This window comes from Phodopus roborovskii, unplaced genomic scaffold (assembly GCF_943737965.1).
Source record: "Phodopus roborovskii unplaced genomic scaffold, PHOROB, whole genome shotgun sequence".
Classification (NCBI taxonomy): domain Eukaryota; kingdom Metazoa; phylum Chordata; class Mammalia; order Rodentia; family Cricetidae; genus Phodopus; species Phodopus roborovskii.
The window spans coordinates 3821852-3849228 of NW_026125397.1; the positions used below are offsets into that span (position 1 = coordinate 3821852).

The following is a 27377-nucleotide window of genomic DNA, read 5'->3' on the forward strand; positions in this document are numbered from 1 at the left end:
TAAATTGAGGGTACTCATCAGTTGCTCGAGAGAAGCGTCATTCTAAAAAAAAAAAAAAAAAAAAAAAAAAAAAAAAAACCCTAGGTAATTGTCTCAGTAGTGTTTGTTGGACACTATCATCATTTTTACCTTCAAGCACCTAAACTATGCTGACCTGTGCATTTCTTGTGTAACCTTTTCTAGCCTGCCACCTTAGAAACGCAAACACTAATACCCTAGACACTGAGGAGCACGTGATCAGCAGCTGAAGGCAAGCAAGAAAAGCCAAACAGCAGTTATCCAGACCACACAAGAAATGGAACCAGAAACTCCGGAGAAGGAGGATTCTGCGCAGCAGAATGTTAGTGCCAAGTCACAGCCAGACGATGATGCAAATGATGCGAAAGACAAGGCTGACCCGCAAGGGAAAGAAGAAGCTTATCAGCTCCAGGTAGCTGAAGAGATGGCCAAGGAGATTAAGAAGAAAATAAGAAAGAAACTAAAAGAGCAGCTGACTTACTTTCCGTCGGATACTCTATTGCATGATGACAAACTGGGCAGTGAAAAGAGAAAGAAGAAGAAGAAAGTCCCCATCCCATCTAAACCAGAGCCAAGGTATTTCACATTGACAAGTAGGAGCACACTAGAATCTCCCAGTTTTGAGTGAAAATTGTAATTTAACAAAGAAAGTTAGTGCTGTGTTTGGAAATATTGCCTCTGAGATGATCTTTGTGAACCAACCTTTATGCAGTATATTGCTGTGCGCTAGACACTTTACAAGAATTCACTCGCTGAATTTCTACAGTGACCCTATGAGGGGCAGTAATGGCTTATCCCATTTCTCTACAAAGTTGCATGGTGTAAGCCCCAGAACCAGTAAGAACTGAGCTAGGACATCAGCAGTCTAGCTCCACACTGTCAGTCTGCATTTAGCCACTTAGACCTGCCTTTTAAATAACAGACCTGCTGAGCATGGTGGTCCCACATGTTACCCAGCACTTGGGCACTGCATAGTGGATTTGAGGCCTACCATAGCACCCTGTCTCAGAAAGTCCCTACATACACATACACACACACACACACACACACACACACACACACACACACACACACACACACACGAGAGTGACTTAGCTGGGCACCTCTGGCCTTCATGAGCTCTGATAAGCTTCAGTCAGGATGCTAGCCAGGCTGATGCCTTGACAGAGACAGGGAAAGATGTAACAAGTGACATCAAGTTCTTAGTAGGCCTTAGAAGAACTACTGTGCATAACCGTGAAGCTATAGGCAGGTTTCGGGTCCTGGGTGGCTTTTAGTCAGAGATACAAGTTCTTTGCCTCTTGGATCAATCTGTTGTGAACTCACCCTGGTGGTGACTTTCTTCCCCAGATCAAGGTTCCATGGCAGAGTAATAGCAAGACAGAAGTGAATCTTGTAAAAGCATCCATTTTCCCATATCCTTTTAGAACTGGATAATGAGGCCCAGCCGGTACTCATAGAGAAGGAGACTCTCAAAAGAATTGAATATGAAAAAAAGTAAAAGAAATAAACACAAACAAAAAAATTTTTAAAGGGGAAAAAAACAATTGAATAGGAAGAAGCAAAGATCAGCCAAGGCCATCATACAGGCTGCTGTCCATAATGTACTGTAAGACATTAGCATGTCAGTGTGGAAATGGAAGGACATTCTCACTAGAAAAGAGAGCTCATTTATGAAGTTTAACTCGCTATGCCACACATGACCATGACATGCATATATAATCGTTCTTTAAGAGTAGTATGAGTAGTATTTTGTGACTGATAAGATAGCATAGTTTTGGAGAATAACTACTATGGAGTATTTATCTAATCTTTTTATTTCCCAGTGTTCTTTTTCAAAATATAACTGAATATGTTAGAAGTTAATTTTTCATTATTTAAAGGCATAATTTTTACTTCATAAATTATGAACAGACTCTAATAGGCCAGTTTCTCTGTTCCTGGCTGCTACCTGTTGCTGTTTGCATGTGGTGCAAATTTTATTTGAATCAAGACTTCTAAAGAATGTAGTCGTATACCAGTGTCTAGAAAACAAAAGCAGTGAACTTTTATTAGAATTCAAAAGTTCTGTGTCTGAAGTTTCTTAAGAACAAACTGAAATTTTCTTTTGTGTTTTGAGTAATTTAGAAATTTATTCATTAATCATTTTGTCAGCAGCAGGATGAGATGCTTTGCAAGTCTGTGTAATACAGGTCTGTAATCATTTTATTTTATATTTATATAGTAATCATACTATTTCATTTCCTCTTTCTTTATTTGTATCACAGTTTGCTTCCGAGGCTAGCCTCAAATGTGCAGTCTTTATGCCTGATCTGCTTAGTGCTGAGAGTATTGCGTGGAGTGGATAGTTTTGTTTAAGTGGGCTCCTGAGATATGTAGCTCTTCATCAGGTAGAAAGTATTATGTATGATTCCTAGTTTGACAGCCATTTTATTATATAAGAAAATACCAAATGGTAACATTTTAAAAAAGAAAGTGATATATTATTCTTGATTCTGTTTACCATTCACTATGTTATACCATGAATAATAATTATAAAAATACTACATTTGTAATGACTCACTCTTGGGTTATACTTGCAGTGCATCAGATGTCTGTGATAATGCAGTTGAAGATGAACAAAAGAAAGAATGTCCCCTCGAAACTGATACTCCAGGATCTCATCATGATGAAGAAATATGCTCAACAGAACAGAATGCAGATGACAATAAACCAGATAACAGAAAACCCAAACCCAAAAAGACAAAAAAGAAGACTAAAGCTAAAGCAGGTTTGTTACTCAAATTACACAAAAACTATCTCTCTGCCTTTGTGGGGTAACTTGGCTCTAGAAAGTTGACTTCTAAAAGCTGAAGGATATAATTTAAAATAAGTCAAGGTACACTGGTTGGTGTATCTTAATTCATGTGGAGTAAAGTGTTCATTTTTTAATAACTGTGAGTCTGTATGATGAGTTTATAGCTCCTGACTTAATTTAACTATAGAAGGATATGATTACAAAGCTACAAGCTGCTTTGTGGCATAAAAAAATTTAATTTTTTAACCACTGACATTAGTACTGCAAATAGTTACCCTGGTAAATGAAAGTAAGCAATTGCTTTTTGTTCCCTTGAAATTGTTATTAGCAGAGTAAGACAATCATAGATGGTAAGATGAAATCTATGTAAACCTAACTATGAGAACAATTAAAATACTGATTTTTCTTCCCTGATTTAGTTCCAGATAATAGTGAAGAGATGAATGGTGATGGTGTTCATGAAGTGACAAGCCGGGACAGTCCAGTTTATCCCAAATGTTTGCTTGATGATGATCTTGTCATGGGAGTTTACATTCACCGAACTGATCGACTTAAATCAGATTTTATGATTTCTCACCCAATGGTAAAAATTCATGTGGTTGATGAGCATACTGGTCAGTATGTCAAGAAAGATGATAGGTAAGTTTTTAAAAAGTATGCCACTTTTAAGTTGATACTCTGTACTGTAGAAATCCTCTTTGCTGCCCTTTGTGGTTAAAAGTTGATAGGCACAGAACTGTGGGTTGGTAGTAAGTGTTGTTCATCTTGATCAGTAGCCTTTACAGAAGAAATAAAGGAAATGCATCTGTCTTGAGTACAGAGTCTTTAAAGCTTACTAGTCAGGTCATAAATTTGAATTGTAAATATTGTAAGTGTTCTTCTAATCTTTAGTCTCCCACTTTTCCTTTGAAATTGATGTTGTATGGACCCAAGGTGCTGGAATTGTGTATTGAATATGTTTTTCCCTAAGGTTATTTCTAGAGAGAATACATGTTTGAAAGTTTAGGTTTAAAAAACAATAAAATAAATCATTATTCTAGATTATACTAATTCAAAATAAGTATTTGCTTAAGAGGATATTGCAAGGAAAGCACTAAAATTATTGCAAAAACAAGAACACATTGACTTACTTAGTTGTGTTAATACATACAAAGAAAATAGGACAGTGCCAAAGAGTTCTTTTTACAGTTTTATTTGGGTTTATTTTGCATTTTATCATGAAGTAGTTGCTATATTTTAGCTCTGTATATTAAAGGTTACTCATATCTTTCATTTTCTATTTTTATAACAAATTATGTGGCCAAAGAGATAAAACATAATTCTAGATCATAGTGAGACACCATTACTTTTAATTTTTTTAATAAAATTTGTCATTTTTAGATGTTAAAGATCATTATTTTTGCTTTTGTTGTACTATAGCTATTTCTGCTTCTTCTATGGGCAATTATTTTTTTCCTTTTCTCTAAAAAATATAGTGAATTGTAGTAATAGAAACTTTATCTTTGAACAGTGAACGTCCTGTTTCATCTTATTATGAAAAAGACAATGTGGATTATATTCTTCCCATTATGACTCAACCATATGACTTTAAAAAGTTAAAATCAAGACTTCCAGAGTGGGAAGAACAAATTATATTCAATGAAAATTTTCCCTATTTGCTTCGAGAGTTTGATGAGTGTCCAAAAGTCATCCTGTTCTTTGAGGTATGAATTAAAGGGAAAAAAATTACATTTTAGTAAATATCTAAGCATACAAGTGTAAGTTATTGATTTTAATCATTTTATAATGTGAGAATTTAATATATGGAACTTATTGTTGCAGCATGCTCTGTGAGTGTCAGTGAGAAGCCCTTTGAGGAATAGGGATGGCATTTTTGCTAACTTCTTCCCAGTTCTAGGAGTTAAGTCATTTGGCCTGTTCTAGCATGTCATTTAATCTTTACATCAGGCCATTGATTATGAACGAAATGTCACCTATTTGACTGTAATTCCCCCATTGTGAATCCATCTCACAAAAACTAAGTCATTAACTATATTAGACTAGCTAAACAGAAGCATATAACCTAGAAAAGGGGACAAGCATGTAACACATAATAAAAAATGGCAAAGAATTTAAATGTGTCACGGAAGGTCAGAGCAGTCAGAAAGCTCTGTGGAACAGGCAGACTTTGAGCCGACTTGTTCTAATTTTGTTTTTTAACTGATAGGGATATCAGGTTGGGAGGAGAGTGATTTTCCTAAAAGTTACTCCAGCTGTCTGTATAGGTAATTTGTTTTTCACAATAACTCATAAGTATATCGTTCCTTTTTTCTAGCTTCTGTTCTCTTTACATAAAGAAATTGAAATAGAGAAAGCCTCCCATTCACTCTAACCAAGCTGGAAAATTTTAAGATGGGAATAGCAAGAAGCTTGAAGTGACCAGAGTTCATTATATAGAGTTGTTTTTGATACCTCTGTGACTATGTTATATGTGATTTATATAAAGCTGTGTTTTTTTTTTAAGGATATATCTCAAGGAACTTTCATAGATACCATTTGCTATTTACTGCTGTGTTGTTTGTATTTACTTTCAAAGATTAAAGTATGTACAGATCAGCTAGGAAGCCATTAAAATGATACTCATGTTTATATGTTGACATAAAAATAGACATGTACTTAAGAGTGCACAGAAAACGTTACATTTGCTTAAAGCAAGTGTTAGGGATGGGTGATGGTTCAGTGTGTTAAATGCTGTAGTATATACACGAATACCTCAGTTCAGCTTCCCAGGAACCACTTAAAAGTGAAGCATGGTGGTCTGTAGCTCTAGTCACAGCACTAAAGAGCAGAGAGACAGATGGATCCCCAAACTGTCTTCTCTAAAGATGTTATCTCAACTTGAGCTTTTTTTTTTTTTTTTTTTAATCAGATTTATTAGGTTCAAAGTGATATCCTCAAACAGGTACCTGGAATACTATCCGTGGCATATTGCCTACACATCCTTGATGTTTAATATTCAGGCAGGATAGATATATCAAGAAAATTTTGAGAGGCCTAATAGTAGCATATCCAAAAGGAAAATCCCTAACTTCAGTAACCTATCTAAATAAGGATTCAGAATTAAGATCCCAAATTTTAAAAGTAAAACATTAAATTATTAAATTAAAAACCCCATCTCTTCTGATCCCTAGGAAATTATCAAAGCTTGGGAATATTATGCTATGTTAATTTGTGTCTAGAATATTTTGAGATAATTTTTAAAAAGACAACCATGTATATTTATGGGCTAAAAATGAGACCTTTCAGTATTTTATACAATATATAGGAATCAAAACTGGGTTACCTGGTATAGTTATTATATCTAAGGTAGTTAATGCTTTGAAATAAAACCTAATAAAAAGGATTTATTAATATCAAAACTGAATCCCCAGTAGTTGGGTAAGTTAACTTTAAGGAAGTAAGTAAATAGGATAATATTTTTATTCTTTTTTAAGATGGACTTTTAAATATCTAGATTATAATGTATCAATAGAGAATATTACATTTAAACAGTTTAATCTGTGAAATAATTTTAAAAATATATTTACAGATTCTTGACTTTTTAAGCATGGATGAAATTAAGAATAACTCTGAGGTTCAAAACCAAGAATGTGGCTTTCGGAAAATTGCCTGGGCATTTCTTAAGGTATGCTTTCACGTGTGTTTTAAATATGTGGAAAGTAATCTCTTCTGAATTTGGTAGGCTGTTTTTCACCAAGTCATTTTGGTCTCAAAGAGTTGTTACCTCGTCTTAGTAAGGCTCATTAAAGTCTGAAATAGGGCTGGAGAGATGACTCAGTGGTTAAGAGCATGGTCTGTTCTTCCAAAGGACCAGGATTCAATTCCCATCACCCCCAAGGCAGCTCAGAACTTTTTGTAACTCCAGTTCCAGAGGATCTAACACCCTCACAAAGACATACATCAGGTCAAACATCAGTGCACATAAAACAGAGAGAGGAACAGGGAGAGGGAGAGAGAGAGAGAGAGAAAGAGAGAGAGAGGGAGGGAGGGAGGGAGAGAGAGAGAGACAGGGCTGTTACACAGAGAAACTGTCTCAAAAAAAAAAAAAGTCTGAAATACTTACTGATTACCCAGTGTGTACCTTTTATACTTTTTGATTCTGAGGATATTGTACTCAAAGACACATACATCCCAGCCATCTTGTGTTCAATTTACACGATATTTGTTCAGCCCTTTCAATGTGCCAGTCATTGTTCAGTCAGCAACCCTGAATTACTTGACCCCAAAACATGATCATTGGCTAGATGGGAGAATCTAAGTGATTATTAAGTTTGAAAGAGAACTGTAAATTATAATAATAATTTAAGCAAACAGCAGTTTATTAGTAACTGCTGATATTTATCTGTGTTTTGTTCAGATCTGCTGTATGAGCTATAAATCACTATTACAACACAATTTACCTGACCCCATAAAGGGTGTTAGATTATATGTGTTTCCCATTTGTAATACTAAGTGCCTTTTCCTTGATTGTACTGTAAGCTTTACAAAGTTATCAGTAATTTCTATTGAATCAATTCTTTGAGAATTTTAGTTTTTATTTTATATATGCTGTATGTGGTTGTGTTTCATTTATTATATATAATAATTCCCTTCGATTTTTCTCACGATCACCTTCTCTCAGCATATACAGCCACACAAAAGGCATAAATATCTACTGAAGAGTTTACTAAAATGAATGGAAAGTGATTGGGGTAATCTTAAACTTTAAGAAAAATGACATGAAACAAATTAGAATGTAAATGTCTCACTATGCAGTTAGATTCAGCTTGTGTAATGGTCCATTAACTCTATGTTAGTTTTCAATTATACCTTTGATCTCAGGTACTTACAGTTCTTCTAGAATGTATGACTATTTTGAGCCATATAATAATGAAGCCTGTGTGTTAGAGCCCTACATTATGCAATTCATAATTATGACATGCTCATTATGGAGTTCTTAGCATGATTTGTTTACTTTGCTAAGCAGCATGCTAGTATAAACTATATTGTCTGGAGAATATTAAAACAACTTTTGAAGTATGATTTTGGAGCTAGGTAACTCCTTAAAGTTACTGAAGTGCTATGGGAGATAATCGCAGGCCTCTGCAGAGTGTGGAGAAGAAGTCCTTAAAGACTGGATGTTATTACTCAGTTGGAAACTGTTCTTTCCGCCATTGAGAACAGCATCAATGCTAAGCTTGTCAATCCCATGGCCTTCCCATCCTTTCCCAAAGCTGTAGGGAAATGAGCTGCATTTTGCCATGTATGCTTCCTTGTTGTATGTCTTGAACATGTCACAGTCTGGATTTTGCCTGTGCCACTAAAACTTCTCCAACCCAACACTAATGTTTTCTGTTTGCCAACTGTTAACATTCCTCGTTTGTTATTTTGTCAAACATATATGCACTTATTTCATTAGTCTCTTGAAATCCCTGCTGCCTCTGCTTTCTTGGCAAGAGCCTTGTGTGTTTGTCTGTCTTGTTCCTTCAGTATCGTGCCCTACCTCTTTAAAGTAATTCCAACTCACAGTTTCTTCTTTAATTCACTTTTCTTAAGCCTGCTTTTGTTTCTTCTTGTTTGTATATGTGAATACTTACTGGACATTTCAGCTTAGAATATCCTACCAAATATCTTACTTCTCCTCCTGCCTCTTAGTTTTCTTTAGATGGTCTGCCCAGCTCATGAGTTTATAACCATAAGTAACATATAGCATGCTTATCTCAGATTAAGTGAAATGATCTCAGGTCCCTTGCATGGTTGTCCAGTCCCATTTAGTGACTTCAGAGTCTCTTGTGTAGCACAAATGTAGTGCACTCCAGTCCTCACAGGTCCTTGGGAGCAGCTCTGCACTGAGCCTTTTTCTTGGCTCTTTTCCTTTCTTTCCAAGTTGCATTAGCTGATAGCAGTTACTAAGTGTCCTGTACACAGTGCCTGTACCTGCAAACTATACACTGTACTGAAACACTAACTTTTTACTGTGATTCATAATTCACAACACACACAGTGCTTTCAAGGACATTTCCTATTAAGTCATTGTGTAATAAAAGAAAGCTTAATTTGAACTGCTGAGATTCTACTTTTTTCTCCCTAAGACTCTTCATTTTTCTGCTTATCTTGTTTTGTTTAATAGGTTTTTTAAATAGGCCTTTCAATGCTGAAAAATAAAGTGGATGATTTTAATTAACTTATCTTAAAATGACTCTGTGTATACCATTTTATTCATTGAAAATATTTATGTAGAAGCAGCCTTACAGACTACAGCCAGGATTTCTGAATCTTCTACTAATCCCCCATGACAGCGCCCATTACCAGCAGGAAGTAGTTTGGAAAGAACAACGTCCAAATTCCCAAATATTGTCTATAAATGTTTGTTTTCATTTAAATGGACTTTGTTATATAAAATAAATTTTAAAAAAATAAGAAAAAAAGAAAAGAAAATATTTATGTAGTCCTGTAGTCAGATAATAGGGAGCCCGCGGCAGGGGGTTCACAAGCTCAAGACTTACTTGAGTCCCAGATTTCAAGAGCATCCTGGGCAGTTTACTTTCAGAGTGGGAAGAAGGGTGATAGGGACATATCTTAGTGGCAGAGCACAGGTGGGACCTCAGTAGGTTTCATCGTCAGGGGAAAGAACACTGACAGTGTTTGTGTGGAGTACTATTTACTCTTTATCATAATCTTTTCAAACGAATGTTTGTTGATCACTTTTTTCTGTAAAGAGACATCTGCTGCAATGGTGTAAATGTTTTAGCAGCAGTCTGCAGTAGCTCTACAACAGAGGAGTGCTATTAGAAAGTGTCTTCAAAGTAGTTTGTCAAAATGATCTTTATAAAGCTAAAGAATTTCAACCCAAACTCTGACTCTGTGATTGCTTTATTGGATATCTGTGTTTTCAGAAAAGATAACGTTTTACACAAATTCTTATCTTAAGCTTCTCGGAGCCAATGGAAATGCAAACATCAATTCGAAACTTCGTCTGCAGCTCTACTACCCACCCACTAAGCCTCGATCCCAGTCAAATGTTGTTGAGGTTTTTGAATGGTGGTCCAAGTGTCCAAGAAATCGTTATCCATCAACACTGTATGTAACTGTAAGGGGACTGAAAGTTCCGGACTGTGTAAGTATATATAAATGTATCTCCTCTGTTATTAAAACTAAGGATGACCTAATGTGTTTTCCATATTTAAAACATAAGCTCTCAGAAATATCGTTAACATATTTCTGTAAGAGAAAAATACTCACAAAGTTATGCTTTAAGTCTATAACAGTTGAAGATTAGATGAACTTTAAGTTTTAAGGAGTATACGTCACTGATAATAAAACTGTTTTGACATAATTTTGTATTTAGTAGTTAAAAATAAATAGATGAAAAGTTGGTACTGGGAAACATTTTCTTTTAAGGGGCAAGAAATAAAATGTTTTAGGCTTTGCAGACACGTATCACACTATTCAACCGTGTAGTGTGAGAGTAACTGTAGAGACACTGGAATGATGGACACCTTACTGCGTTCCAGTACATCTTTATTTACAGGACTATCAGTGAACCAAATCATACTTGGGCTCTACTATGCAGATCTTGATTTACATACTTTACATTAGAAGCATTCAAATAACCAGCAAATAACATTTCTACTACTATTGTCTACAGATAAACACTATTAAAAGATCTAATGATCGAAAAGCTTTTGCTGTTGTTCTTATTTGTATTAATCTTTCAGGTGGGTTGTATACACCCTATAGCTGATAGCACAGAGTTAATTTGCATTGGTCTAAATGGAGTTAAATATGCTCTATCAAAGGGTAGACATTTTTTTAAACTTCAGATTTTTATGATACTGGTTTTGTGATTGTTTTTAAGCCAGCAGTATCATGTTTTATCAGAGGCATGGCAAACATTAGGTCGGTATTCTTGAAGAAACAGACACAAGGGTACGGGGCTATAAAAAATGTTTCATGCATCTGGGTTTGTAATCCCAGCACGTAGGAAATGGAATATAGACTATGAAGCCCACTTCAAACACAGCAAGCTTGAGGCAGTCTGAAATACATGAGACCTTGTCTCAAAAACGAAAACAGATATTGTAATAAGGATAATTAAGTAAAACCATTTTTTACTATTAGAATCTACTATTTTTTCTATCCAAACTTTTAAAGCTTTGTGATTATAGGAGAATAGTTCAAATAGCTTTTATTTCATTTAGAGTAATATATAGATGAAAAAATTTCTGGCTTGTGCTTCTAAAAGGTTTCCATACCATTTTACCCAGTATCTTAATTTTATGGAGTTTTGTTTGTTAGTTTGTTTTTATTCAAGACATGATTTCATGGTGTGGGCCTGGCTATCCTGGAACTCATCATGTAGACCAGGGTGACCTGGAACTCACAGAGATCCACCTGCCTCTGCCTCCAAGTGCCCGATTAAAGGCATGCGCTACCACACTGGGCTCTGTCTCATCTCAGTACACTGAAAACTGTATATTAACAATAAGAAGCAATGTGTTCACAATCTTCACGTTTTCCACATGACTCCACATGGAGGAGGGAAGGAACTGATTTCTACAACCTGACCTCCACAAGCGCCATAGCTTGTGCACGCTTAACCATTTTTCCTCATTTTCCATACATATTTAGATAAAGCCATCTTACCGCTCTATGATGGCTCTTCAGGAGGAAAAAGGAACACCAGTGTATTGTGAACGCCACCGTGAGACAAGTTCAGTAGACACAGAACCTGGATTAGAAGATTCAAAGGAAGTGGTTAAGTGGAAACGCCTGCCTGGTCAGGTGAGATGTTTAATGACGCTTTGCAGTGTTAATGTTCCCATTCTGTGACAAAATGCTTAAGAAGAGCAGTTTAAAGACATGAAAGTTTACTTGGCTCAAACTTCCTTCATCCATTAAGATTGCCTTGACCATCTATCTGAACAATCTTTATTTGCTATATTTAGTTAATATTTACTGATAATAACTATTCATGGGGCTATTGTGAAGAATATAGCTAAAGGCATTTGTAGTGAGGTACAGCATTCATGCTATACAGTGAGGGCCTAGAGTGTACTTAGTTCGTCCTCTTGACTAACTCAGGCCTTGTTATCTTTCCATGTAAAGGACGCGTTTTGTACCTTGGTGTATTGAATTGGTTGGTGATACTGTTAATGAAAACCAGTCTGACAGCTAGCCAACATGCAACCCTGATAGAACAAGCAGAGATAACTTGTTCAGGACAGGATGTGGGGTGGCAGAGTCCCAAGACTATTAGAATGGGACACAGTTTAAAACTTACAAATCGTTTTGTTTCTGGAATTTCCCACATATGTTCAGCCCATAGTGACCTTAAATAAATGAAACCACAGAAAGCAAACCTTCAGATAAGTCAGAGGATGGCTCTGTGTCTTGGAGACAGCAACAGTGGATGGTTATTTTAGGAGAGGAAAACTAAGAATGGCCATTCATACATCCTGAATTTAAACTAGAGCATATATGGCATTTGTAGTTTTCAAACGTTTCTGACCTTAGGAAAAGCGACTGCTGTCATGGAACATGGAGGTGAAAAACATTCTTTTGTGGCTATATGAAAGCAGCATAGCAATGGAGAAAGCAGTGTTGGAGCATTAGAGATTGAAATTTTTCTGCGTGTTTTAAATTAATTAAATGCTAATTAGACATAAATTAAAATTATGGAAAACCAATTCTGTGCTGAACAAATAATTTTCTATAGTTTTTCACCATTCTATGTACATGTGTTTCTTTTCCTATGTGTTATAATAAGAGAACTTTAGGGGGAAATTATGGCATTGAAAATTATCAGGTCATTTTATTTCCAGATTTTCTAATTTATGTAGTTCTAATATATTCTTTATAGGCTTGTCGTATCCCAAACAAGCACCTCTTCTCACTGAATGCTGGAGAAAGAGGCTGTTTTTGTCTTGATTTCTCCCACAATGGAAGGATATTAGCAACAGCCTGTGCCAGCCGAGATGGATATCCAATTATACGTAAGAATAATGCAACTGTCTAACCTGATTGTATTCAGTATGGTCAGTGTTGGCTTTTTAGATTAGCAGAAATGTTAATTTAAGAAAACCCTAGTAAAGCAATCATATTTCTTCAACTAAAGGGACAGTTACTATATAATATGTATTCAGAATGAGACTGGTTGAATAAAAGATGTTATTTTTTAACATACAGGTGGATTTTTGTAAACATTAACTATTTTAAATATACACATTTATTATAAGAAGGAATAATAAATCTCATAGGAAACTTTTAGTTCACTGTGATTTTAGTTGATATTTGTAATGACCTGACTTACAAAAGTGCAGCAATTTGTCATATGCTAGAATTCTGACACGTGATCCTTAAGTACTTCAAAGAAAGCTCCCGTTATGATAGGGAAGGCAGCAGAAAGGCTAAGGCATCTTTTTCTGTAGCTTTTGGAGATGTTAAAATAGTATTATACAATTCTGGATTTAGTAACCTGTTTAATCTCAGCAGTGACATTAACTCTTCTTGACTGAAGAAGCCAGCTCTTCATGGGCATATGCCCTGATCACTAGACCACATTGGACTTAACCTAGCTTCACACTGTTCATGAGATTCATAAGATACATGTTCCAACATATTAATAGTCACTTTTCTATTTTGTGTAATTGTTTGTGTGTTATAGATTTTTCTATGTTAAATGTTATTCTGTGCTTAAACAGTTACTGATTTACAAAAATTTATTATTTAAACCTCAAAAATGTAATAAGAATCATTGCCTCTGGCTTTACACTGTTTGATTGTGGTACAGCTGACTGAGAAATCACCCAGCTTACTTAATGTGCAGATTAATGTCTTTCAGAGATTTGGAAGTAGTCATTTACTATTTCCCCACATGTTCTATTTCCCCCTTTCTCGTTCTTCCAGGACTGCCGTCATACCTGTCTTTATAGACTTAGCGTTGTCCATCTGAGACATTAGCATAGTCTCAGGTGACCTATCATCAAGTTGACTGGTTTCTCTGCCAGTCCAGCTTTGTTGTTGAGCCATTCTCTTGAATTCTTTATTTCAATGATTATGCTTTTTAACTCCAAAGCTTCTTTTGGGTTCATCCTTGGCATTTCTATTTATTTACTGATGCTTTCTTTTTTGATGAGGAGTCATTATTATCTTTAATCCTTTTGGTTTTCTTTAAGTCTTCGACCATACTGATAATGATAGGTTTAAAGATCTTGGTAAGAAAGAACTGGGTTTCCTTAGTTTATGTATGGACAGTTTCTGCTAACTGCTGTTCTTTCCTGTTTGTTTGCCTTTTTCCATGTCACAACTTTGCGCTGAAAACTGGTATTCTTGTAATGGAGTGCAGAATAGCTGTTTGCCTTTTTGTCCCGTCATCAGCCACCTAAGACTTGTTGTTGCTTCTGGTTGTGCACTGAGTCTTCTAGATGAATTCTGTAGAGAATGTATCTTCTGCTATCTTGTTAATCCTTTGTAGACTGCCCAGTCAGCTAGTTGGTATTAATACTTTACATGGGTCCAATGCTGCCCTTCCCCAGGGAACCACTATTCTGGGATATTCTCTCAGTGCTTCAGCCCACTATTTAAAAGTCCCTGAGCTGACAGCTTCAAGTCACTCACATGAAGATCATAAAGATGAAGCCTCCCAGGTTTTCCTTTGCATCGTGTCTGGGGAACTTAGATTGTCAGCAGTATTTTGAAGCTGTCCATAGTTCCACATAGCCATCCCACTCCAGGCTCTGCTTGGTTTTAGGTTTTGTGTTCTTTAGTGAGTTGCGGCTTCTCCCAGCTGCTATCAACCTCTTACGCAACCACAACGTTAAATGGTGCCACATGCACACTAGAATCTGATTTTCACATAAAGCCTACACAGAGGCTGTTAAATAATATGCCTTGGAGCTTATCTTGGATATGAAAGGTCATCAAATAGGAAGAAGTCTTTGGAACTGGAGTTTTCAGGAAGCTTCAGACCTCTTCTGCATCACTGGGTGGCTTCTGATTTTCATTGTTGTTTAAGGTTTCTTTAGTGTTTAGGAAAGAATTAGATTGTTGTAACACAAAGCTCAATGTTCTTACTGAGATTCAGCTGTTTCCTCACATAAGTGTTCCTCTATATCTCCCAAGCCTTTTAGAGTTAATTCCCAGAGTTCTGTCATCTTGTGAGAACTCTTGCCAGGTCTTTCCTTTTACAGGGGAATAGATTTCCCAAAGTCCTGGGTTCTGTGCTAAGTTCTGAATTGCTTAGAAGTTCGAAGGGGGTTGATTCACCACTAGGTGGGAGTAGAGGCTTGCACACTGTTGTGTATTAAGCACTCAGTTTCGATTTCCTTGAATGTCAGCCCTAATAATACTTTTCTTTGTTCAGTTCATTCGATGCTATTCCATTATGCTCTCTGTCATTTAATATGAGAATTTCTTTCTGACAGTGCATTGTTTACATGTCTCATTACATCCAAAATATTTTGGATTTTAATTGATTTTAGAGGAAAGTAATATCTTATTCATGAAACCCTAAGTTGTAAAGTACTTAAAGTTATTTGAAATATAAATGTTATTTACTTTTTTACTAATAAATTGATTATCAAAAGTTATTTGTGGGTTCTAGCAATATGAGTTATTGATAGCATATTAAAGAATATTGTCAAAATTTAGCTTATATAAAATTTCTTGTAGACACTTGGGAGTGAAGCAGTTGTCAAAATTTAGCATATATAAAATTTTATGTAAACTCTTGGAATCAACTGAAAACAGTTCTTGAATATATTTTGAAATTATGTGAATATTACAAATGTTTTGGCTATATTTTACAGATAGTACTTAACATTTTCTAAATTACTTACTATAAGTTGTGTATTTATATACTTGTTGAATTAAAGATCTCCTAGATATTTAATTTCTAAATATTTTTTGTTAGTATATGAAATTCCTTCTGGACGTTTCATGAGAGAATTGTGTGGCCACCTCAATATTATTTATGATCTTGACTGGTCAAAAGATGATCGCTATCTCGTTACTTCATCGTCTGATGGCACTGCCAGGTTAGTATACATTCGAGAAGTACTGTGTGTTGTTTACCATCAAGGAAAGCTAAGAGGATATAAGGAGTCAGATATGCCTCTGACCATCATAACTGTATATCTTGCATCCTGACTGGTTAAACAGCAGTAAAACTTGATGGCAGTACTCTTGAGTATCTTTTATTTGTGTAATATATAACATTTCTGCCCCTTGATGGTTTTAAAGTATTATATGTGCTAATTAATATCTTGCAAGAAGTGTTTGATATTTATCCTATACTGTGAGAATTCTATCTTCATTGTAGGCTGGGTGTATGGGCTTGAAACCATTGGTGTTCAGTCGGTAGGTATAAACCAAGTAAATGACTCGGTTACACACTTGGAGCTTTATAGGTTGTTAAACATTTGCATTTTTGTGAAGTCACTCTTAATTACACCCTTCCATTTACTATGTATCACAATACATTTTATTCACTATCTGGTTCTTTAAGTGTTTTCACAGTCTTACTTGCAGCCCAGGCTGACCTCAGATGTGCAGTCCTTCTTCCGCTTCCTATTGCAGGGATTAAGGGCAGGGCCCTGGCTCAATAAAATCTTTTAAAAGCTAATATTTAAACTCTATATCTTTTAGCTGCCTGTCTTGAATATGCATGTTCTAAAAATAAAAGGTTTTCAGGGTTCTTTAACTATGTAATTTAGACTAGGTAGGTGTGCTCTTTGCCACCTGGGGAGCTGCTCCGCAATCATTTTGACCCACACTAACCTCATTCTCACTTACTTTCTCTACCTCCTCTTCTTGCTTAATAAGCCATGCGATTTTTAGTGCCTAAGCTCCTCCTACTGCTGACCTTAATCACCTCCCCTTTCTATATAAAGTGACTGCTGATCAGTGTGTCACCATTGTTTTGTTTATGTTTAAGTGAAGAGCGATGATAAATGGCAGTTTACGTCCCTCTCCGTTAATCTGGGGGAAGTTATTACTCCCTTAAATAGACTGAAGATATTGACTGGCTTACTCTTAGCACAGCCATACTATCTGAAGGTAGATGATAATATTAGACAAAAGGGCTGTTTGCTGAGACGTGCAAAGGGTTTTAAGTCACCTGAGAGTTCATCCCTGCTGAGTTATCTTTCAGTCTTTTGCTCACGCACTGGAGCAGATCCAGATGCTAGGTGCATCAGTTTCATTGTTTCTCATCTTTCACTTGCTGACTTCAATTTATGGTAAAATTTCACTGGATATATGGATTGTCTCCATAAGGTCCATAAATTATGTCTTTATCACTGTGCTTTCTCTTAATGAAACAGTATGGGCGTGAACTCCTTAATCAATTAAAATCCAACCTAGAGTGCTGGTAAAGACAGCGAGGCTGAAAACCTGAGATATCTGGGACCCACAGAGTGGGAGGGCACAACCAACACATACAGAGTGTCCCCTTACCTTCACATGTGTGCAGTGGCATAAGCATAGCCACCCCCCCACACGTGCGCACGCGCACGCGCATACACGCACACACACACACACACACACAAAATGCAATTTTTAAAATTTAAAATCGGCTAAGATTTCACCATGAGTATCCATATATAATATCACTCATTACGCATTTCTCTAAGTAGCTTTAAAATTGACATGAATTTGAATCTATAGATAATAAAAAGTTTTGTGAAAGCATTGAGTGAAGGGAAAAAGCACTGTAGCTGGAACTAAGAAGACAAAGAGGCCTTTGAAAGAGACAGGAGGGTGTTAGTAATGACAGCCAAAGGAAGTTAGTAGGGATGGTAGTGCTCACAAGTGGCAGGTTGTAGATTTTCTGCCTCTGACTTCTCTGCTTTCCTGAAATCACATTCACATCTTTTCATTGGTTTTTCCCAGATAACGATTTTTGACCTGCTAGCTCCTTGCCATATGGCTTTAGCTTATTTTCTCCTTTACTTGTTTCCAGAATAATCTGGTTTTTCTCAAGTCTGCAGCTTCTACTATAAAGAGAAAGACAAAACCATATGTAATAGCTCTACAGTAGTTATATCCCATCTTACACACTATTTTAACTTTTTGGAAAGTGCTTTTTCTTTCCCATCTTTGCATTTACATCTACTCTTTAATAATTTAATAAAGAACATCCTTGTTCTTTATTAATGGCTACAAACCATTAATACATTTCTTTTCATGTTGTAGTCTACCCTTACATAAAAACAAACTAACAAGTTCAGTTTTTCCACAAAAAGCTTCATTTAAAATACATACATATGAGCCAGGCAATGGTGGTGAATACCTTTAATCCTAGCACTTGGGAGGCAGAGGCAGACAGATCTTTGTGAGTTCAAGGCCAGCCTGCTCTACAAAGCTACACAGAGAAATCCTGTCTCGAGAAACCTAATAATAATAATAATAAATATATATATATATATATATATATATATATATATATATAGTATTGAGTCACTTGAAGGTCTTCATTTCATTCTGTTATGTATACTATGTCAAATAACACCAAGATTTATTAGCAATAAGATGAGGATTTTGCCTTTTAACTATCATAGCATACCTTTCAAATTAGCAATTATGTTATTTTTGTCTCAATTTTATCTCATGTAGCATATGTTCATTGAAATTCGCTTTTTTTTCAATAAAATGTTATGGCAATGACATGTATGCTTTATTTTCACTTGAGAACATTTTTTCATCCCTTCATTATTAGTTTTTAGTAATTAGCATATAGTTTAATCACCTGTTGAGAAAATACAAAATATCTCTATTGAATAGCTGATTTTTTTTTTTCTTTTATTTGTGATTTGGTACATATGTTTTAGGCAGCAATTTAAGAGTCAACTGTAAATTCCCAATTCAGAACCAGGTGGTTGTGGCACACACCTTTAACCAGGAGGCAGAGACAGGTGAATTTCCATGAGTTCAAGGCCAACCTGATATACAGAGTAAATTCCAAAACAAGCTCCAAAGCTACATCGAGAAACCCTGTCTCAAAAAAACAAAACAACAACAAAAAATTTCCAACACAAATACATTCTTTTTCCAGGCAGTGGTGGTTCATGTATTTAATCCCAGCACTTGGGAGGCAGAGGCAGTCAGATCTCTGTGAGTTCGAGGCCAGCCTGGTTTACAGAGCAAGCTCCAGGACAGGCTCCGAAGCTACAAAGAAACCCTGTCTCAGGAAAAATAAAAACCAAGCAAACAAAACATGTATTTTTTGATTCCAATAATTTAATTCATCATTTAAAATACCAAATAACTAATATGCATAGAGCTACTTGTACATCACTAGGTTTCATCTGTTTTACACACGTACTCACATTTGGAAAACAAAAGGAATGACAGCATAAAGGTAGTGCTTACTATGTGAGAGCTTGTTCTCTGTCAAAATACCATAGTTACGTTAATCAAATAGGCAGAATGGATCAGTTGATAAGTGCTTGCACACAGCACAAGGACCTGATTTCAGATCCCTTAGACCATGCCCAGAAACCAGGCAGAGCAGCTCACATCTGTGATAACAGAAGACAGAAATATCCCTCGGTTTTCCGGACAACCTTTCTAGCCAATTAGTGAGTATCTGTCACAAAAGTTAGGTTCAGAAGTGATTGAGGAAGACACCCACTGTCAAGCTGTGGCCTCTACATGTGGTACATGGGCACACAGCATATACATTTAAAAATAACTTACTTTTTCTGTGTAAGTGTTTAGGATCTATATGTATATTACTCAGCCTTTGAAATACAAATTAGAAAGTTAGTGGGCTCTCTAATTGTCTTGGCCTCCACTAGGAAGCATTTTCAGAAGCAGTACATACAACCTAATGGAAAAGCCATTAAGTTTCTTCCTATCTTCTAAAATCATTGGTGTATCTATATATGTATTTATTGAATTATAATGTGTTTGAGTTGTTTTGCCTGAATGTGTTTATGTACACCGCATACAGGCCAGGTTCCTGCAGAGGTCAGAGGTCTGAAATTATAGATGTTATGAGCCACCATATGGGCTTTGGGAACCTAACCTGGGTCTTCTCAAGAGCAGCCAATACTCTGAGCCATCTCACTGTCCTCTTTTCTACTTCTTTGTTTCGTTCTGGTTTTTTTGGTTTTCTGAGACAGGGTTTCTCTGTGTAACCCTAGCTTTCCTTCCCTACTTTTTTTTTTTTTTTTTTTCCTTTTTATTTTTGGTTTTTCGAAACAGAGTTTCTCTGTGTAGCTCTGGAACCTGTCTTGGAACTTACTCTGTAGACCAGGCACAGATATCTGCCTGCCTCTGCCTCCTGAGTGCTGGGACTAAAGACATGTGCCATCAACACCCGGCTTCTTCCCTGCTTCTTAATGCATATGAAATAATGTCTTACCAGCTATTCAGTGTGTATTTACTCAGTGTCAAAACTGGCTTTAAATATAGATTATTTGCAAGTGCAAATAAGATTTTAACTTTATGATATAGGTTATAGTTAGAGATAAAATATATTTCATGACAAATGGCTTTGTAAAAACAAAAGTGAAATAGTCCAATATATGATCATTATCATGCTTTGTTATAAATATTAATTTATGTAATTTTATCATTGTTTGACATTTGCGTACCTAAGTTTTATTGGCTATATTCTTCAAAAGACAGTTAAGGAAATTTTTGAATTTCAAGCAGTCTGTTACTTTCTCATTTTCCAGGGTTTGGAAGAATGAAATAAACAGTACAAGTACTTTCCGAGTCTTACCTCACCCTTCCTTTGTCTACACGGCTAAGTTCCACCCAGCTACACGAGAGCTGGTGGTTACGGGATGCTATGATTCTATGATAAGGGTATGGAAAATTGATATGAGAGAAGATACTCCCATATTGGTCCGCCAGCTTGATGTTCACAAGAGTTTTGTCAACTCTATCTGTTTTGATGAGGAAGGTATGTCACATAACATGCTCTAAGTCAAGATAGCTACTTAAGAAGAGAGAGTATTTCCTTTCACTAATAGTCGATGCTTAAGAGATTCTTGTATTAATATTTGTGAATAACTAGTTATGCTTCGTTTCAAGTAACAGGGTAGGCAATGAAGGTGTTCTGTTTATACTTTTAAACTTATTAAGTTCCTAATATTTATATTCAGTTATCTTTTTTCTAAAAGCCCTTTATGTACTGAATTTCATAAATATATTTCTGTTGGTGATTATTATTTTTAGTAATTGCCTTTTATAACCTTTTAAGTTGTTTAGTACAAAATAAAAGAGTCAGGAGAAATTCCAAAAGAATGTTGTAAATATACATGCTAAATACATCAACAGGATTTTTTTTAACACATTAAGAAGGGAATTTGCAAATAATTAAAGATTCTCAGCCTTTGAATAATATAAATGACATTTTAAAAATGTAATATATAGGTTTTTATTGAATTTTATTGGAAAGACTAAAGAAATACATTCTCTTCAGTTGTCATTTATATCATTTCAGAGATTATAATTATCTAAAATAATATTCATAGAAAAATAATAATGCTGTAATATACTTAGTTCAACTTTAGAGATTCCAATAAACTAATAACTTTTTTGTTTTGCTCAGAATTGAAAAGAGCATCTACTACATAGTAGTATTCACCAGTTGAATTTGTAAAGTATTAAATTCTCAGTGCTAAATAAACAACTTTGTTTGTTAGCAATGATGTATAATGTATTCCTGCATGATCATGATGTTGAATCTATGTTTTCTGCGTCCCATTCAATTTTTAAGGACTGATATTAATACTTGTCATTATTATTTTATTAGTTCTCTGATCATTTTACATTTAATGGTCACTAGAGTTATGTTAACAGTATATATGAGAAAGTTATTTTTCTAGCAATATGAAACATTGCATAGGCTAATAATGATAAATATAGATACATGTTGGGCAATTCAAATAATTTGAAATATGAGTATATGAGTGCTACACATGTAGGTTACATTGCTTATTTCTTTCTGTGTCCAGATTCAAATAAATGACAAAGGGAAATATTAGCAAATATGCTTTTTAAAAGTGAAAATATTTCTTAAAGGTAATTGGGATCATAGTGTGAGCTGCAGTTTACTTTTTAACTTTTAAGCTAAAAAGCCTTTCATGGTCATTCCAGTGCTTTGACTGTTAGCCTGGGCTTTGTTTCCCCAACTTCACACCATTTTCCTAACTTCTGTGGCATTGCTGTTGTTACTAGGTCATCACATGTATTCAGGAGACTGCATCGGGGTGATTGTTGTTTGGGACACTTACGTGAAAGTGACCGATCTGCAGCATTCAGTGCGCCACTGGGCGATAAATAAGGTACAGAATCGTTTCATACCTTGAGGTGTCATGAAGGAAATTGAGAAAAGTCAGCCACAGGACTTTAAAAGACTGTGAGGATGCCTAGTCTGTCACTTGAAAAATGAAGCTTTTCTCAGTCCAAATGCCAATTATTATATCTTCCCGGTAGCTGAAGTCAGTAGTCATTAACTATCACATCTTTCTGATAGTTGGTTGATGTCAACTCAGTGAAGATTTTTCATGTGGGTCATACTTTGCTCTTTATGTTCAGGGCCTGGCACATTCTAGGTAATGATTCTCCCACTAAGTTACAGCCTCACCCCATTTGTTGTCTTTTGGGGTACAATATGCAGCATGGCATTAACTGAAATTCACGTTAAAATAAGGCATAGAAGTACAGCTAATTTTCTATTATGGGTAGCCTGTGTTTTCTCTAAGAACTGTCACTAAGAACAGCATCGGTGCTTTGTTTCATAGTAATATAATTATGATGGGAGTCGTCACTTAATCACAATAATTGCTTCATTTGAAAACTTGCTAACAATAGAAACAAATAAGGGAATGTGTTCCTGATAGAAATAAATAAGGAAGTGCATTATGGGAAAGAGTATTATGGTCTGTAAGTAATTTTGTTAATTTTTTAAAATTAAAAACATGTATTTGTAAACTTGAGCTTACATTTTGTTATATCTTATGTTGCATATTTTTCTTCATTTTTAAAATGAATTTTAACAATAGCTGTCATCGTTTGAGAACAAAAAAGTTTGAGGAAAAAAAAAAGTACTGTGAATTTCAGTTAGATCAAGACTCTCAGATTTATCGAGAATATTCTGTCTTTGGTTATTCTCATCCCGTCTGTCAGATTAACAGGTGGACCTTAAGGCTTAATATGTACCCTGATTTCATACATTGCATTTTAAAAAGAATTTTCTAATGGCATGAACACTTCCTGGATTGCTGTCTATAAAGACACCTGTTTCAATCATTTGAATCTACAATGTGGAATTACTTATTGGTTTTAAGTTTTGTGTTTCTTTGCCTTAATACAGTGTCTTAAACAGTGTTGAAGTATTCAAGCAGTATTAACTTAAACATTAACGGTATTTAAACACCTTAAAACAGGTGTCTTAAACCCAGATGCCTGTTTACTTGAAAATCTGCGTTAGCATTATTTGAAACAGTGAATGCACATGGCAAACTGGAGACTGGCTGCATATTTAGCTGTGTGCTGCTGGCAGTATGGGGATTGCTAAGGTGCACTCACTCATCTGCCCCCTAAGGATGAAGTGGCCATTTGCAGATGCTTAGCTAGCCTTACACAGACTCCAAAACAAGGACATTTTAGTTTGAGCATGAGTATGACACTGGTTCCACGCTGTTTTTGATTTTGCCCTTTTGTATCTCTTCTAATTGCTCAGATCTCCTTCGGTGGTTTTCCATCTCACATTTGTTTATAGGTTAGCTCATTTAACTTCCCATCTGTGGTGTCGGTATTTTACTGTTCTATGCAGTGGTGGCTCACACCCTTAATCCCAGCACTCGGGAAGCAGAGGCAAGTGGATCTCTGTGAGTTGAAGGCCAGCTGGTCTACAGAGCGAGTTTCAGGACAGCCAGGACTGTTTCACAGAAAATCCCTGTCTCAAAAAACAAAAACCAAACAGTAAGGAAAAAAAAAAAAAAGTTGATAGCTCCTAGAGTTGGACGGCAGCAGGGATTGAGCCGCTAATTTAGAGCAGCAGTGTGCCCGACTGCCACTGTTGGTGTGGTCCCCTCACTGAAGAGGAAAGCCTCTGGGTGAAAATTACAAAGCTCAAGTGAGAGGAAGACTGATTCAGAGTTCTGCCCCGGGTTAACGGGCTTTCCTTAAACTCTCTGGACTTTAACCAAGTTATCTGGGGAGTCTGCTTAGCCTGGTACTAGCATCGCTGATACCTAAATTATTTTGCATTTGCAGGTTTTTTTTCCTTCCTCTGGCAATACCAAGAAAGATCTTTGATAATCATTTTTTTAAATGTTTATTCTGTACATTAAAGGTTATAGTAGGGTTATGAGAGTACACACAGTAAAATTGTTACTGTAGTGAACCAACATAACCCTTTCAGTTTTTTTATGAAAAGAGCAGCTAAAATCTGTACATTTTGTATGATTCAGTACAATTTCATTGCATGTAGACTTCGTATTGCATACTTAATGACCAGAGTTGTTCACCGTGTGTCCTTACCAAAAGCTTCCAGCTGTTTCTTCATAACTTTTATGTATTTGGGTTTGTTGTTTTAGATTCTGTATATGATTGAGACTGTAATATTTGCAGTATTTTTCATGGTGTCTGACTACTTATCTTTTCTTCTAGGCTCATCCTTGTTGTGGCAAATAAAATTTTTTTTGTTTGTGCAGATGAATAATACTGGAGAGAAAAGAACATGGATGGGAGATGGATGGATGGATGGATGATTTCCTTAATTTTTAATGATATTGAACATCTGGTTATATATTTTCAGCCATTTTTATGTCCTTTGTGGAGATGTCTATTTAATTCTTTTGCCTATTTTTCTTTTTTTATCCAAGTCATTTGTTTTCCTGGCACTGAGTTTATGTGTTAAAGGATTAATCTCTTATCAGATAGATAATTTACAAATTATTTTCCAAGTGTGTGCACTGTAGTACATTGTGCTGTTGCAGAATCCCATTTACTTATACTTTTGTGACCTACATTTTGTTGTTGACCTTCCCCCAACACCCTCCCCCACCAGAAAATATCGCCAAGGCCAATTCTCAGAAGCTTTCCCCTCTTGCTAATACCTGTATAGTTTCTGTTCTTACCTATACATATTTTATTCACTGTAAGTTGATTTTATTGTGTATAAGGGTAATTCTTATGCAAGGCTTAGGGAGATTGGTTCTTCAATGTGACATTGTGAGTTGGGTGCCTACTTTAGCTACAGAAGAAAAATGCAAGGAAGAGGTAGAAGAAAGGAGTGGAGTCAAAGTATTCACAAAATGATTATAATCTAAGTCATATGATGCAAATATTATGCCTGCAGCACACCTTCTTATGGCAAGTGGAAGTTTATGAGGAAAGAATCCAAATCTAACTAAAACTTCCAAGTCAGTTTTGAATTTATAAAATACTGAAGTTTTTCTTACATGATATGGACAGAAAAGACAGTGTGAGAAGTTGTATGTGAAGTACTTTTGTTAGGACTGATTATATTTTAAGAAAGTGCATAATATACAAAATATATAATTAAATATAGCACTATATAACACAATACGGTTTATCATTTTTATTTTTCATATAAATTGAAGTTTGTTAAAAAAATCCTTGTTGCTAATAACCTTAAAATATTCAGTGTAGTAGAATTGAATTTTTGGTTCACTTTTTAAATTTTACTTTATTTTGAAACTTTATGGCCTCATACTCAGACCAGTCCTGCCTCAGCCTCCCAAGTGTTGGTATCATATGGGTAAGGTACTATTCTCAGCCAGAAATGATATTTTAAAATTAATTCTGTCCTTTATAAACAGACACTTCGGTAGCAATGGTCAGACCTTTTTTATTCTGTCATTTTAGGAAATTAAGGAAACTGAATTCAGGGGAGTTCCAATAAGTTATCTAGAGGTTCATCCCAATGGAAAACGTTTACTAATTCACACCAAAGACAGTACATTGAGGATCATGGATCTGCGGATGTAAGTGACAGCATAAGTACTTTAATTGGTTCCTTTATGTTTATAAAATGCAACAATATTTTTGAGTCAGCAGTTTTGTGTAATGGGGCATCATCTGTAAAGATTTGTGTGTTGCTTTTTCCTCTAATGGGTAAAAATCAGATGTTGCTAAGCATGCTATGGCTAAGACAGCCCTCAAAATAGAGAGTTACTTGATGCTGTTTGAGTAACTCTAGGGCTGAAATGGAATCAGTGTTTTTTATTTTCATAATGAAAAGCAGATACTCATATCATCAACAGTGAGATACTTAGATTCTAAGACTGTAACTGAGGACATGGTTTTTAGTTAATGCATCTTTGTCTGTTTTACTTCAACAAGGGAAAAGGATGGGAAATGCCTTAATATAAAAGACAAGTGAAGTTTGGCAGAAAGTATTATGGACAGGCAGTGTATTTTTTTGTTGGTGTTAGAATTCCATGTGAAACAAACAAGAGGAAGCTATTTCATGGGTTTCTTACTGTATTTAGAAATTCACATATTGGCCGGGCCGTAGTGGTGCATGCCTTTAATCCCAGCACTTGGGAGGCAAAGGCAGGTGGGTCTCTGTGAGTTTGACACCAGCCTGGTCTACAGAGCTACACAGAGAAACCCTGTCTTGAAAAAGGAAAAGGAAAGGAAAGAAATTCACATATCAATCTATATGATTTAACCCCATATATATGATTTTAATGCTATTAGCCCTTCAGTGTTTGAATGTAATAGCTCAAGACCCCAGCATGAGTACTATGGGAAATTGACAGCAGAATTAAGTTTACAAACTGTTCATTACCTTTCACATTACAACACAACAAACATTTAGATTAAAACTTGAAATCTGGAGCTGGGCATGGTGGAAGCTGAGGGGGTGGATCTCTGAGTTCCAGGACAGCCAGGGATACACAGAGATACCCTGTATCAAAAAACAGAGAACAAAAGTAAAACTTGAGATCTTGTATTGGAATCTGAGTATCCAGGGCATGCCAGATAAATAAGCCAGCTCTCAATATGTGTCTCTTAATAAATATAAATGTATGTATAATTAGTATATATGTTATAGCAACAACAAGGTGACAGCTATAATTCAGCTTTTCTATTAAAGACTGTTGAAAGACTGCTGTTTGAATTCAGTCTTGAAGGGTGAATAGACCAGATAAGATGGAGGGTTTTCAGTATGGTAGAGAATGAAACACAGTGAAGACTGGGATGTGTGCTCAAGGCAGATGATTAGCCCGAGCACAGGATTTTTGACAAGGAATACTAACAGGGAAGTTTTTTAAACATAGAAACTAAGAGGCCAAGTTATTCTCTTTTTAAGCCCTATACCTGGGCTCACAGACAGGCTAGGTAAAGAGTCAAATGCTGCTTTTTCTTTCTCTTTTCTCAGATGGGAATGTATCATACCCATTGGGTTTTGTGGAGGAATGAGTGAGTTAATAAATTGAGTGCTTTGTACAATTAAAAGCACACTGCAAGGACTCCAGAAATGTTCACTCAGTAACCCAAGGAGTGGAAATTTAAATTGAAAATATTAAAAAACATATACATATGCATG

General features: G+C 35.6%; 1 protein-coding gene across 2 annotated transcripts in view; it reads left to right on the plus strand.

Annotated features, from left to right (window-relative positions):
- The first annotated feature begins 221 nt into the window (after positions 1–221).
- The window catches only part of Ahi1 (Abelson helper integration site 1), a 126682-nt gene continuing 99526 nt past the window's right edge, over positions 222–27377 (plus strand). For both annotated transcript variants that reach the window (XM_051175370.1, XM_051175371.1), the window contains exons 1-12: positions 222–594; positions 2601–2788; positions 3235–3454; positions 4326–4518; positions 6384–6479; positions 9765–9950; positions 11465–11617; positions 12696–12828; positions 15747–15870; positions 20518–20747; positions 22028–22134; positions 25688–25806. In XM_051175370.1, the coding sequence (XP_051031327.1) occupies positions 296–594; positions 2601–2788; positions 3235–3454; positions 4326–4518; positions 6384–6479; positions 9765–9950; positions 11465–11617; positions 12696–12828; positions 15747–15870; positions 20518–20747; positions 22028–22134; positions 25688–25806 (2048 nt within the window). In that variant the 5' untranslated portion in view covers positions 222–295. The remainder of the gene's footprint in view (positions 595–2600; positions 2789–3234; positions 3455–4325; positions 4519–6383; positions 6480–9764; positions 9951–11464; positions 11618–12695; positions 12829–15746; positions 15871–20517; positions 20748–22027; positions 22135–25687; positions 25807–27377) is intronic.